We start from the raw sequence: 14,717 nt of genomic DNA on the forward strand, positions 1-14,717 counted from the left end.
ACGATCCGTAGCATCATCACCACTAGTACTTTCCGGATCCATGGTGACTATTCTGCACATACACAAAGAGCCAACTCAGTGTATGATACATTAGAGAGAGAGTTCTCAAAATTATGCAAGAATCGTAGGCCGCGCCCTATGGAGCTCACATGCACAGAATGAGCGCGAGTAGAATTTCAAGATATGAGCGCAGGTCGCGCTCAGGTAAGGCTTGGGCGAGCGCAGGTCGCGCCCTGCACCTCGAAATGAAAATTCATTCCGACCTAATGGTGTCCGATTTGTCAAATTTTTCTGACTCGTGTCCGCGCTCTCCGCTGTGACAAGACGACTAACCGTACGACGTCTCGACATTGCTAAGCTATTATTAACGCTTAACGTACTAACTAGGGGTAGTGTATCTAGGATTTATCGGGTTCCGATGAAACTTTTGAAACGCGTCGCGACCGAGTCCCCCACTACAGCTCCCAGACGGATCTAATAGTGGACGCTCTGATACCACGTTCTGTCACGCCCCGAGACCCAACACACATCCCGAGGACGTGGAATGAATCTCGAGGCCGACACCTATCCCGATTCTACCGAAATTTCGACAGAGTTTCCTTTGTTTAATCGACGTTCGTAAACCCTAAAAACCTGTCATAAACCTGTCATAATCCCTGGACATCTCATAATTCATTCTTCCAACCATATATATATAAACCAACCATCTAAACAACATCAAATCCCATCCACCAACTATGTAAGTGTAACTGCTACTTAAATACATCAAATATTACATCAAAATGGCCTAGCTCACTATATATACAACCAAAGGAACTAGCCTCTTACTATACAACCAAAAGAAAAGAGCTATGCTCATTATATACAGCAAAAGAATAACCTAGCTTATCTCTATACTGCCCCAAAATATAAACTTGACTCTGCTCTCTCGTCAAGCATAAGGGAATCCTCCCAAATCCCCATAACCCCTCATCGCTAGGGTTAGGAAAAAGCCTCCTCCAAGAATTGGCTCGCCACGAAATGTTAAGTAGGATGAGCAACAACGATGCCCAAGAGAGAAACACACATAACCAATACTAGACTACTTATACAAAACATTTAAAACATGCAGGTTTTTATAATAATATCCAAATATCTTGACTATACAATAAATCACTAGCTAGCATAAATCATATCGGCATGCTTCTTTAATATTCAAAATATAGTTTTCACAGTCATCATACAACTATTGTGGCCATTTGATCCTATTAGAATGGTGAGGGTACGACCGGTAATTTTGCCCGATCCGCGGGCAATCTCGGTTCAAGATTCCCAATGTGAACCATGCACCGTTGTTTTCGATTTTACCGGCAGGGAGCTGAAATGCCGTTGTTGGGTTCTGCATTACACACAAAATCCCCAAAGCTTTTAGGGCTCGGTGGACCCCGTGACCACGACCCCATATCTGGCCGTCCCCTAACTTACGGTGGTCAACCGTTCGACGACCAGCAGATCGCGGGATCGACACACATCGAGGAGTGGACTAAACTCTCACTCTCCGGCGTCTAAACCTCATCGAGGTAACATGTAACCCCACACAAGCTAATCACCATCTGGCGGACACGCACAAGCATGGTTATCTAGAAAAGTAGAAAAGGAATTCCCGGACTACATCCAATTGATGCATCCCTTTAAAGGTGGCCCACCACCTTTAAAAGGTGTACACCACCGGTTGGAATCTTTATAATAACCTGTCGCGTCTCCGAAATGCGACAACAGTTCCTTCTTTATAGGAATTCACAGTTCCTTTTCTAAATCCCCTTGTGATAAACATAGTAATATCTATATATATATACTCGTATTACCGATTGTTTTCAAATACTTTAGTTACATATCTAGTTTTTTCTTTTAAAACTGTTGATTATATAGGTGTGAGTTCCTGGATTTCCCGAAATCGAATAGAACAACCTATGACTCCCAAACGGGCCAGTCATAGTAAATAACAACCGATGATTCCCAAACGGCGAATCATCGTAAATAACACAACCATCCCGGGAACAATCCAGAACCTCCCACCTAGTTACAAACAACCGGGAAATCCTTCCCCGCATTACAAAATCCATCTCTCTGTCTCCTTACTGAGACATGAGACGCGAACTTTTCCCCAAAACCAGTTTTTCACTTTTAACAAAGAAAACAATCCCTCGCTACCCCGATTTTACAGAAAACCCATTTCACACGAAAGCTATCTATATATATAGTTTATAGCGAGGAAATACAATGCAAAACATGAATATCATATATACATGCATGGTTGATACACAACTATCTATTTCCTAGTTAAACAATTCAAATCATGCATGAAAATAAGCAAGCTATATACTGGTATGTAGGTTCCTACCTTAGCAAACTCCTTCTCCTCAAGCCCACTTAACCAAATTGAGCCCGCTTACCCGAATCAACTCGAATTCAATCCTATACAGCATATACATATACGTCGGTTGTTAGAATTGATCGAACAACGAGGAATTCTTAACTTAGTATAAGCCGAGAAGAAATCTCAACGTTAAGAATTGGGTTTCGGGTATTTTTTTTTTCCTATAACTACTGTCAACAGAGCTACAGGCCCTTTCGGGCACTATTACTCTGACAGGGCTCTGTAGTCATTTACAGCCACTGTAGGACCGCACGTCAACGCCAATCATATCTATCAATCCTACTAACTATTATGATTTTTCCCAACTCCAACTACAACAAATTCCACTCTTCAATTCACATTTAATCCAATAATACTAAGTGGGTGTTCTTTCTCACTCACTCGATACTCGACGTGATCTTAAACGAGTGTGAACTAGCATCAATGCTCTAAAATAGATTGAATATTTAAAATTCTTACCGAGTCAGCAGCAAAATCGCTCCTAGCTCGCTGCTCCACCAAAATCGCTCCACTCTATCGCCTCCAACCGAAAGCACTGCGCGAGACATCACCCCAACTCAATTAATTCCATCAATACATCACAAGTTATCGACATCGAGTTTAAATTATTTGATGGAGGCGAAATCACTCACCTTTCACTTCAATTTCGCTTGGTATGCTTGAAATTCACTAGCTTCTCCAGCTGCTACTGCCGAATTATACAACCACCCCATTTAATATCTTCAGTAACACATCCAATCCATTGAAACGAGTTTAAACTAATTGTTTGAAACAAAATTACTCACCTTTCCGCTGTGTTACGGCAAAATCCGAATTTTTGTGAGTCTCCACACTTGAATTCACTGTTGTTAGTGATTGGTTGTTCGAATTCGTGGGTTTGAATTGATTGGAGAGGAATTCACTCACCCGGCAGCGGCGATTTGGCTTCGGGATGCTCGAATTTCCAAGAGATTTCAATTCTCTCACTTCATTCTAGTGTTTCTAGGTTTGAGGGCGAAGAATTTATGGTTGGATCGATGGAAATTGAGAGAATTTTGATTTCTCTCTCCTAAGGTTTTTGAAAGGGGCAAAAATTGGGGAAGAAGAAGGTAGGTGCGCTTTTTTTTTTTGTTCTGTGCGATTTTTTTGTGCGATTTTGTCTATTTTGTTGTCAAAAGACCATCCTGCCCTTACCTTCTAATTTAGCATCCAACCCGGTTTTGAATCCCCCCCCGCGTAACGCGCCCAAGTTTATGACGCGATAGCGATACGTAATTCGCGCCGCCGGTTTAATTTGTCGACTTGTCGGTTTTTACGGTTTCGGGTTTGCGGCTGACATGACTTTTATTGACTATTAAATTATTTAGTTAGGTGCCCACGAAGTTTACTCACGATCGAATTATTTTATCACTTCTTATTTATCTTCTTTTCGATTTTTAGTATATTCTAAGTAACCAATTATATGAAATCTAAGAACTTTTCAAGTGGTTTTCCGGAACTAATTAGATTTTCTCGGTCGGTGTTAAATTAATTTACGTTACGTCAGCTAACCGTCTATCCGACTGGCCCAGTACGTAATCGCCCCTAAGGTTCAAGTGTCCTTTACTAATTTACCCTTAATAATAATTTAGAACTTTACAGAACAACGTTAATTAAGAAAAAGAAGCTGAAATTTTGAAATAAAGGAGACGTACGTTTTAATGGTTAAAAGAAGCGTTTCATAACAAATTGAGAATAGAAGAAAACATGAATTCTTTTTACAAAACTAAACAAAAAGAAGTAAACAATTTGCTTATAGTAATCTCTGGCCTACAAACACCTTTTTCTTTATTATAAATAAATTAAATAACATAGAAATATAGTTTTGGTTTGAAAAGAAAAAAGGCTCTTCAAGTCAACAACAGTGTAGTGAGTACTAAAGTATTACACCACTAGTGTTGCATCAATGAGGTGTTGATTTGCCAATAGTGATTGATGACAAACTGAGCAATTGAATTACAATACAAAAAGGTGTTAGACCGTTTACATGCATCGAGATAAAAGACAAATACAAGGTATGGCGTGGAGATGTGTGCTATGTGCAGCAGCTATTATAAAAGATTTATATAGCGTTGGATCAATCAGTATCTTTGAGTAGTAGTTTCCTAATTTGAATCAACTTAGATTAGATTTATATAGACATCAGATATAATTTAATATATATATATATATCTATGAGGATTAATATCAATGGAATCAAGACGTACTAAAAGATAAAAAGATAAAATTGTTTTTATCCTTTATAATAGCTTATTCCTCTTTAGTTTAGTTTAGAATAAGTAGGACTCTTAAAATAAATTGATTAATGACGGTAGGATCATCCCAAAACTGCTTCCTCCTCGACCGCTCGATATAACAGCATAAAAAACCAAGATGTTTTATTATATAGATTTAACTACTGATATGAGTTGTTATATTCGTATGGGTTCCTTATTGACTGGTCATTTGCATTGAAATACGTACTATGTGGATCTCGAAGTTTAGATTTTAATTTGTAAGGATGGGAGTGCAGACTCACGATGGAGTTTTGTGAGGAGAGCTCATTGGATCCTGATTCTTCATATTTTAAGGTCGGGCTAGCCTGGTCTGGTCATACCAGGGGACCAAGGCTAAGCTTCAAATTTAAGGTTAACTCAGACTATGGCCGAACCCTTGTACTCTACGTACTCTACCCTTGTACTAGCTTACCAAGGAAAAGCCAGATTAATTCAGACATTGATAGAAAAGTGTTTGAAATTATAAAAATGATTTCACACATGGTTTAAAATAATTTAATGCTTTTCATACAAAAAGAATTGTTTTAAATACAACAATTGAAAATATAAAACATAAATAAAAACTAATATGAGTGCCAAATACCAAAATTATGAAGGCTACTTGTTGGTCTTAAGGGAAAGGGATGTGTAATAACAAGGCAAGAGGGTAGTTGTAGACTTTTAGCTTCATAATCCAACTAAAAATATTCAATCGAAAAACAAGTAACAACAAAATAATATGGATGAAAAAAAGTATGGATTATGTTTCTCTAGACTTACACCCTAATTTTCTCTTAGAATCTCATGCTTTCATTGCATTGGTGGGGGTCTCAAGCAGGGGCGGATCTATAGGTTGGCTGACCGGGGCTATAGTCCCCTCCCCCCAACTTACCCAAAAAATAAATATTAGTATGAACAGTTGAATGACTGAAGCTGTTGCTAGATAATTAAGTTCCACCTGTGATATCCCAAGAACTGATTTCAAATCAGATGAATATGATGAGAAATCAAAGTTCGTCCCTGTAAATGCTTGAATCCATATTGTTGCTACTAGTATCATCCATTTTCTTGATTGTCTTGCCGTTTTTTATTGGTGATGTCATTAAAAGTATGGATTATCCATTTTTTATTGCAGCAAGGGAAAACAGAGATGATATTCTTGTTTCGTGATTCTCCGAACACCACCACCACCACCAAGGCTGCGCCACCCTCTTTTTTCCCCTGCTGCAATACGTCTCTATTGTTTTTTTCTCCTCTCCCTTGAATCTGGTTTTTTTATATAAGAAACGAGCGAAACACAAGTTTTTGAAGTTGTTAAACTTCTATTTGTTAATCGTTTGTCTGGTTTTTGGAGAGGGACTATTCAAAGACCATGGGCTTATGTTACCTAATCTGATTTGGGTATTATTGTTCAATTTTTTTTATTTCACTATATATATATAATTTTCGATAATCGCTAAAAAAATATCTTTGGATGAGTTATATACCAGCCAACCCTTAAAAGAGTGGTACCACCATATACAACTAGTATACATAGTAGTGGGGGTGTGAGCGGAGAAGGGGTGGAGAATAACAATACCAAGTCCCCGGACACTCTTTGTGAGTGCAATTACCAAAAGGGAAGAGTGGGGTTCTCTTGTCCAAAACATTCTCAAAAGAATTCTAAGAACATCTCATTTAAGAAAACTACATTATTCGTCAAGAAAATTTCAAAGTATAGCATGCCTAGAAAGTTAACTGATTGAACTAAGGCAGACTAATGCATTTTCCCACCATAAAAGGATAAAACAAGGGAACTCCCGCTCATGCTATTTACAAGGTGGTTTGCGATCATAATGTCGACTATCAATGTATATTCCTTCAAAATACTAGTTATATTAGTGTATAATTCACCCAAAAAAAAATATATGTAGTGTATGTTAGTTGCAGTAGCCCCCCTTGAGTGGCAATCCTGGATCCGCCCCTGGTCTCAAGTCATCACATTTTTAATGTCGTCATTTATGACATTGCTAGGGCTCTTGAAGAAGACGCATTTTTATCTTTTATCATATCTTATCTTATATCTTATATATAATGGGAAAACTTGCTGCCATTTATTAGTCTCCATATTTTCGGTTTTAACCCAATCTTTTGGTCCAAAAGGATACCCAAAAGTTTCAACCATGAAATTTTCTACACTTCACGTTCGAAGGTTAAATCGGTAATTTAACGCATCCCCTGAACTATAAAACTCAACGGGTCTTCACAAAACAGAGACAGTTTTGTGGTTTCCCAAATAAAAAAAAAGTAAACCTTCACAAAACAGAGACAGTTTCGTGGTTTCCCAAATAAAAAAAAAAGTAAACCGTTCGTTCGTCTTCTTCGTTCCTGATATCAATATAACAAGAACAATGGGAGGAAAGTTTTATGACCAACAACTGGAATTCCATCCTAGGGTGGGCTGAGTAGTGGCTAGGATTGCCTCGAATGTGGTGTTGGCATTAAAACCCAATGAAACCCAAATGTTTTAAATCCTTACAAAAAACCCAACAAAAAAATTAAACTCCTCAATTTTGATCTCTCTTTTAATCAAGTAAATTTTCCAGTTATTTCTTTATGATAGCAAATATAAACATAAAGATGTAAAGAATTAATCATTGTTTTCTCTATCTTCCTTCGCTGACAAGAGGTGACTGTATAGGACGTATACATGACGTAGGAGGTTAGTGGTAACAATGGGACCGGATGCGGTATAGCTAGGGGAGACAGGTTGCACATGATCAGATCCGCGGTATCCCAACCGTTCTGGAACTGCTGCGAGACGTGGAGAGATGGAGAGCGGAACCTTAACTGCAAGGTAACTGCCACGATACGTGGAAGGAGGAGAGACCATGGACGAGGGAGGGGGATAAAAAGAGAGGAGAGAGAAGAAAGAAGGAAAGAGGAGGAAAAGAAAAGGGAGATCCAGAGAGAAAAGAAGGAGAAAGAAAAAGACTAGAGAGAGACCTGTGAGATTGTAGGTTGTGATACTAGTTTGTACATTTTGGCGCCGTCTGTGGGGAACTGAGAGAAAATGGCTACGGTAATGAAGAGAGGAGTAGGAAGACCTAAGAAAGGACCAGTCAGAGAAACCATTGAGGAAGTAGAGAATGCTGAGATGGAAGGGGTAGGAGAAGAAGAAGTATCAGATGTGGCGGCAGACGCCACCAGACTTCTGCAGGAGGAGATAGTTAGGTTGAGAGAGGAGAATGATGAGTTGAGAAAGGAGAGGGAGATTACACGGGGTGGAACGGAGCATGGGGAGCCCAGGGGTAGTGAAGCGGAAGGGGAGAATATAGAGTGCCCACTACCAGACGTCGAACCAACAGTGGGCATTACTTTAGGGGTGGTTCAGGCTATGATCGGGAGAGATCGAGAAGTGAATCGCGTAGCAGAAAGAGTGAACCAGAGCGCAGCACAGGAGGAGGTGGCGAGCCTCAACAAAAATCCGCTTGCAGATTCAATATGGAATTCCGAAGTGCCTAAGAGGTTCTCTCAGCCCAGGTTTGAACGGTATGATGGGAAAGGAGACCCTACTGATCATTTGCATCATTTTCGGCAACAGATGCCGTTATGGCAAGAGAATAAGTATGATGGGCTTCGTTGTATGATGTTCCCGGCCAGCCTTAAGGGGGGAGCCTCGGACTGGTATTATCGGTTGGCGTCGCGGAGCATAAAAGGGTTTGAAGAGCTGGAACGCGCCTTTGTTGATCACTTCATTCACCAGAAGAGAAGGGTGGTTGATATCGCGGCTTTGTTCAACATTAAGCAGAGGGCCGCGGAATCATTGAGGGAGTTTTTATGCAGATTCAAGGAGGAGACGCTGAGAGTGGAAAGTCTGGATGAACATACGGGCGGTCATAGCCTTCCAAAGATGGTTTGAGATCGGAACCGAGTTCATGAGTCTGTGTCTAAGATTGAAATTACTACGTTGCATGCCCTATACCCGAAGGTAGAGAAATACATACGATATGAGGATATAATGCAGAGAACGGCAAAGGAACAGAAGAGGTCGGGAAAGGCAGTGCAGGAGGTTGAGAAAGATGATCGAAAAGGTAAAGGTAGAATAGAGGAAAGAGAAAGAGGATCTTACAGAGGGGAGAAATGAGGGCCAGAGAGAGCACTCGATCGGGGCAGAAGAGAGGTGTGAGAGAGAAGGCCATACCGCGAAATGGAACAGACTCCTCTTAACCGACCATTAGAGGAAATCTTGACTCTAATTAAGGAGCACCAATGTTATGAGGGGCCGCGAAGTATCCCAAGGGAGATAGAAGGGAAACCATTTTGCGAGTATCATCAGATCCGAAACCATGCCACGAACGAATGTTATGCCTTGAAATGGTTAGTGGAGAGGATGATTGAAAAAGGAATGCTCAGAGAGTTTGTCACTGAGGTGCGTCAAGCCGATAGAGTGCCAGCTTCGGCTAGAGTTTTGGGTACGATCAATGTCATCTATAGTGGAGAGACTCTGGGGAGGAATGCACACAGGGACAAAGTAAGGAAGACAGCAAGCCTCCGACAGGTGAATGAGGTGGTGAGTGTACCGCGGTTAGTTAGCGGAGCTGCAATGGCCGACGGAATTATTATGTTCACCCCAAAAGATTTGAATTCGATAATTTCGCCGCATGAGGACGCCTTGGTGATTACCATAGCAATGGGGAATTATCTAGTTCGGAGGGTGCTAATAGATTGCGGCAGTTCAGTTGATTTGTTGTTTAAAGGGGCCATGGAGGAGATGAACATCGACAGAAGCCAGTTGAAGGTTCCTCAAACAAATTTGTATGGGTTCAACGGCAGTATGACAGAGCCCATAGGGGAAGTTACGCTGCCAGTGATTGCTGGCCCGTCGACGGTGTTCACTAGATTCATGGTGGTGGACACGGCATCGCAGTATAACGCAATTTTAGGAAGAAAATGGATTCACGAAATGAAAGCCATTCCATCGACATATTACCAAGTGATCCGCTTCCCCACCAATGGGGGAACATATGAAATCAGGGGGGATCAAGTGGCAGCGCAGAACATCCAGCAGATCACGGTGAAGAGTTTCGTCCGAGGAACAAAGGGGAAAGGGCCATCACAGGAACAAGGATTCGCGTAGCAACTACAGGAAGCGGCAGTGACAAAAGGGTGCGAGCCGCCGTTAGGACCGAAGACATTGGATGCTATTGAAGTAGTGAACTTGGGAGCGGAAGTTGAGGAGAAATTTACATCCATTGGGACTGACTTGCGGAAGAATGGAAAAAAGCTAGTCGCGATTCTTTGACGAAAATTCAAGTGTGTTCGCGTGGGCGATTAAGGATATCGCGGGTTTAGACCCAGAGTTTGCATGTCACCATTTGCACATGAATGAAAGTGCCAAGCCGGTTAGACAAAAAATGAGAAGTTTACGTCCCAAATATGCTGAGGCTATTCGCGAGGAGGTGGCACGACTGAAAGGGGCGGGGATAATAAGGGAGGTCGAATACACAGAATGGTTGTCTAACGTAGTCGCGGTCACGAAAAAGAATGGTAAGGTCAGGATGTGTGTTGACTTCACGGATGTAAACAAGGAGTGCCCAAAGGATTGTTACCCGATGCCGCGGGTGGACGAGTTAGTGGACAGAACTGCAGGGTTCAAAGTGTTCTCCTTTATGGACGCGTCCATGGGGTATAATCAGGTCGCTATGCATGGCCCGGATCAGGACAAGACCAAGTTCGTGGTGGAGGGCGGCACGTACTGTTACACCAGGATGCCATTTGGTTTGAAAAATGCAGGGGCGACATTCCAAAGATTAGGAGAAAAAATGTTTCAAGGGAAGATTCGGAAGGGGATGGAGATATATATTGATGATATGGTGGAAAAGAGCATGTCGGAGGAGGAACACTTGGAAGGACTTCAGGAAACCTTTCATATACTGCAGGCACATAAACTGAAACTCAACCCCGAGAAGTGTACTTTTGGGGTAACTTCTGGAAAGTTCTTAGGTTACATAGTTACACACCGCGGTATAGAGGCAAATCCTGAACAGATTAGATCGCTGATAGAAATGTCGTCCCCTCAAAATGTGAAGGAGGTGCAAAGCTTAGCAGGGAGAGTAGCGGCACTTAACCGATTCATTTCAAAGTCATCGGATAAATGTCGACCACTATATCGATTATTAAGGAAAACACAAGACTTCAAGTGGACCGCGGAATGTGAAGAAGCCTTCCAAGAGTTGAAGAGTTATCTAGGGAAGGCGCCTTTATTGTCGCGACCGGAACAGGGGGAAACACTATATTTGTATTTGGGAGTTTCGGAGTACGCGGTGAGTTCGGTCTTGGTGCGCGTGGTTGACAAAGTAGAAAAGCCAGTGTACTTTCAAAGCAAAACCATGTTAGAAGCAGAGACCCGATACAGCCGAATTGAGAAATACGCTTTGGCTTTGGTATTTTCTGCCCTAAAGTTGAAACCTTATTTCGAGGCACACTCAGTGATAGTAGTAACAAATCTGCCTCTCAAGCAGGCCTTGAGGGCAGAAAAGTCAGGAAGAATGCTAAAATGGGCGGTAATGTTGAGTTGCTATGAAATTCAGTACCAAATCAGAACCGCAGAAAAGGCACAAGCAATGGCGGAGGTATTGGCAGAGTTCCCAGCCGAGGACCCGATGTGGGGTGAGGAGATGGTAATGGACCATGAAGGAGAGACTAACCACGACCCATTGGACCCATGGGATGCCCGGAATGGATGGAGAGTTTTCGCAGATGGCTCTGCTACGGATACAGGGAACGGAATAGGCGTAGTCCTGGTAACTCCGGAGAATACTAGGCTGGAGTTATCAATGAAACTGGGGTTCGCGGCTTCAAATAATGAATCAGAATATGAAGCTGTGATAGCGGGTTTAGATTTGGCAAAAGATCTGGGCGTAAGCGAATTATCTGTTTACTCTGATTCTAACCTGGTGGTGTGCCAAGTGAACGGGGGATTTGTGGCTCGCTGCCCGAGGATGACAAGATACTTGGAGGTCCTACAAAGGAAAGCGAGCAAATTCAGTAAGATCAAATTTACCCATTTAAATCGCAGAGAAAATCGACATGCCGATGCATTAGCTTATGTTGCGGCGGTATTACCAGGTTCGGAGGGGAGATCTATTGAAATAAGGGTGTTGGACAAGCCCAGTACGGCGGGAGGAGAATATGTTTGTCTTACCACCGAGATTGATCATGATTGGATAGCTCCCATCAAGACTTTCCTGATGGGGGTAGAGATTGAAAACACACAGGAGAGGCGTAGAATGGAACAGATGAGCCAAAGATACACTCTGCTAGAGGGGAACCTGTATAGAAGAAGTTTCGGAGGACCAATGTTAAAATGCATAGGGCCGCCGCATGTTCAGGAACTGCTGGCCGAAGTGCACGACGGGGATTGTGGAAGTCATTCAGCGGGGCGAACAACCACACATCGTTTGCTCTCTCAGGGATACTTTTGGCCACACATGAAGAGAGATGCCACAGAATATGCCAAAAGATGCGCAAAATGCCAGAGGTTTGCACCGCTGATTCATGCGCCGGCTGAGCCATTACACAGTGTGCTCAGCCCGTGGCCGTTCGCCATGTGGGCAATGGATATAGTTGGACCGCTGCCCACGGCAAGCGGTAAACGGAGGTTTATGTTAGCGGCAACAGATTATTTTACCAAGTGGGTTGAGGGCGTAGCGTTGCAACAGGTCAAGGAAGATAATGTGATCAAATTCCTATGGGAGAATATCATTTGCAGGTTTGGATTGCCACATACAATCATAGCGGATAATGGGACACGCCATCGGGAAAAAGTCCGAAATTTCCTTCAAGCATTCAAAGTGAAGTGAAAGGGTTCTCAGCCCCTACAATCCGAGGAAGGGAACGGACAGGCCGAGGCTTCAAACAAAGTCATTATGGATAACCTTAAGAAAAAACTGGAGGAGCGGAAGGGAGCATGGGCTGAACACTTACCTCATGTGCTGTGGGCATACCGAACTACACCAAGAACATCCACTAAAGAATCACCGTTCGTAATGGCGTACGGAGTAGAGGCCGTCATACCAGTAGAGATGATAGAGTCCACGACGAGAACAAAAGCGGTGGAAAGCGGGCTGAATGAGAAAATATTAGCCGCGGATTTGAATCTTGTGGAAGAAAAAAGAGAGATAGCCCGTATTCGGTTGGAGGAATACCATCGGACTTTGCAGAGACAATATAATAAACGAGTGAAGCCACGGAATTTCAATGTGGGTGACTATGTGTTGCGACGTGTTACTACAACCACCAAGAAAGAAAACGACGGAAAGTTGGGGCCAAACTGGGAAGGTCCATATGTCATCAGTAAGAAGGGTACATCTGGAACTTATGGATTACAGACTACAGCAGGAGAAAAGATAGACAGACCGTGGAATATCAGAATGCTAAAAGAGTTCCATGTCTAGGACCTTTCTTTAATCTTTTCATAATTGATAGCGCATCATCTGTATTGTTTATATTTATGACTATGAAATAAACAAGCACTTCTTCCAATCGAGTTGAAGTAGATAATAGAAATAAAATAAAGGGTGAATATAACTGTCCCGTCAAGCTTCAAAGCTATACAGCAAGAGAGAGCGGGGGGGACGAGCCCTTCGCGGACTTCATGTCCGAATCAAACTGGGGGCAACCCTAACTAGCTTCACAGCTATACAAATAGAGTCGGGAAGAGCCCTTCGCGGACTTCATGTCCGAATCAAACTGGTGGCAACCCTAACTAGCTTCACAGCTATACTAATGGAGCGGGGAAGAGCTATTCAGGACAACCTTAACTAGCTTCACAGCTATACAAATGGAGAGAGCGGGGGTGGGGGGGGGGGGGGGAGGGGGAAGAGCCCTTCGCGAACTTTATGTCTGAATCAAACTGGGGGCAACCCTAACTAGCTTCACAGCTATACAAATGGAGAGAGCGGGGAAGAGCCCTTCGCGGACTTCAGGTCCGAATCAAACTGGGGGCAACCCTAACTAGCTTCACGGCTATACAAATTGAGAGTGCGGGGGGGAAGAGCCCTTCGCGGACTTCATGCCTAAATCAAACTGGGGGCAACCCTAACTAGCTTCACGGCTATACAACTAGAGAGTGCGGGGGGAAGAGCCCTTCGCGGACTTCATGTCCGAATCAAACTGGTGGCAACCCTAACTAGCTTCACAGCTATACTAATGGAGTCTGCTGGGGGAAGAGCCCTTCACGGACTTTATGTCCGAATCAAACCGGGGCAACCCTAACTAGCTTCATAGCTATACAAATGGAGAGAGCGGGGGGAAGAGCCCTTCGCGGACTTCAGGTCCTAATCAAACTGGGGGCAACCCTAACTAGCTTCACGGCTATACAAATTGAGAGTGCGGGGGGGAAGAGCCCTTCGTGGACTTCATGTCCGAATCAAACTGGGGGCAACCCTAACTAGCTTCACGGCTATACAACTAGAGAGTGCGGGGGGAAGAGCCCTTCGCGGACTTCATGTCCGAATCAAACTGGGGGTAACCCTGACTAGCTTCACAGCTGTTAACAAGAGCAGGGGGGAGGCCATCGCCAGCTGTACGTCCGAATACATGGGGGCGACCCTAGCTAATCTCATGCTAACTGAGTTTGCAAATGCAAATGAAAATGAGATTTAGTCAAGGTACCATATAGTTCAATGACTCCATGGTATAACGAAGTAGAAATATGACGAAATAGAAGTACAAAAGATAGTAAATTACACTGCAAAAAGAGTACAATGCAAGTCGATTGCAACTACTACACAATAGTAATATCTCGATGAAGCATTTGTCAAAACACATAACAAAAGACATTGTTTTTCACAAAGACACAATAATTGTTCAAAGTAAATTACAAATCCAAAGGCATTAGCAAAGAAAGAAATCCGACGAGGGTCACTGTTGAGGATTAGTAGGCGGTTCTTCACGAGAAGTATTTTCATTTTCACCAACAGCCATGATGGCGTCTTCATTCGTTTCCACTGGAGAAGGGTCAGCGCTGGTCATAGGAGTCGTCA

At 42.8% G+C, this 14,717-nt stretch overlaps 2 protein-coding genes across 2 annotated transcripts; both read left to right on the top strand.

Moving 5' to 3' along the window:
• Window positions 1-11,294: 11,294 nt before the first annotated feature.
• LOC147518448 (uncharacterized) lies at window positions 11,295-12,533 on the top strand. The gene has a single exon (XM_086593918.1). It carries the CDS (start codon window positions 11,295-11,297, stop codon window positions 12,531-12,533), a length of 1,239 nt encoding a protein of 412 aa, XP_086450044.1.
• Window positions 12,534-12,719: 186 nt separating this feature from the next.
• On the top strand, window positions 12,720-13,127 carry LOC147518449 (uncharacterized). The gene has a single exon (XM_086593920.1). It carries the CDS (start codon window positions 12,720-12,722, stop codon window positions 13,125-13,127), a length of 408 nt encoding a protein of 135 aa, XP_086450046.1.
• The last annotated feature ends 1,590 nt before the right edge of the window (window positions 13,128-14,717 follow it).

The sequence above is a fragment of the Coptis chinensis genome, chromosome 2 (assembly GCF_015680905.1).
Source record: "Coptis chinensis isolate HL-2020 chromosome 2, ASM1568090v1, whole genome shotgun sequence".
NCBI classification, from domain to species: domain Eukaryota; kingdom Viridiplantae; phylum Streptophyta; class Magnoliopsida; order Ranunculales; family Ranunculaceae; genus Coptis; species Coptis chinensis.

What these genes read in the sequence shown, in the direction of transcription:
- LOC147518448 (XM_086593918.1), top strand. Translation starts at nt 11,295, where the DNA reads ATGGCGGAGGTATTGGCAGAGTTCCCAGCCGAGGACCCGATGTGGGGT.
- LOC147518449 (XM_086593920.1), top strand. Translation starts at nt 12,720, where the DNA reads ATGGCGTACGGAGTAGAGGCCGTCATACCAGTAGAGATGATAGAGTCC.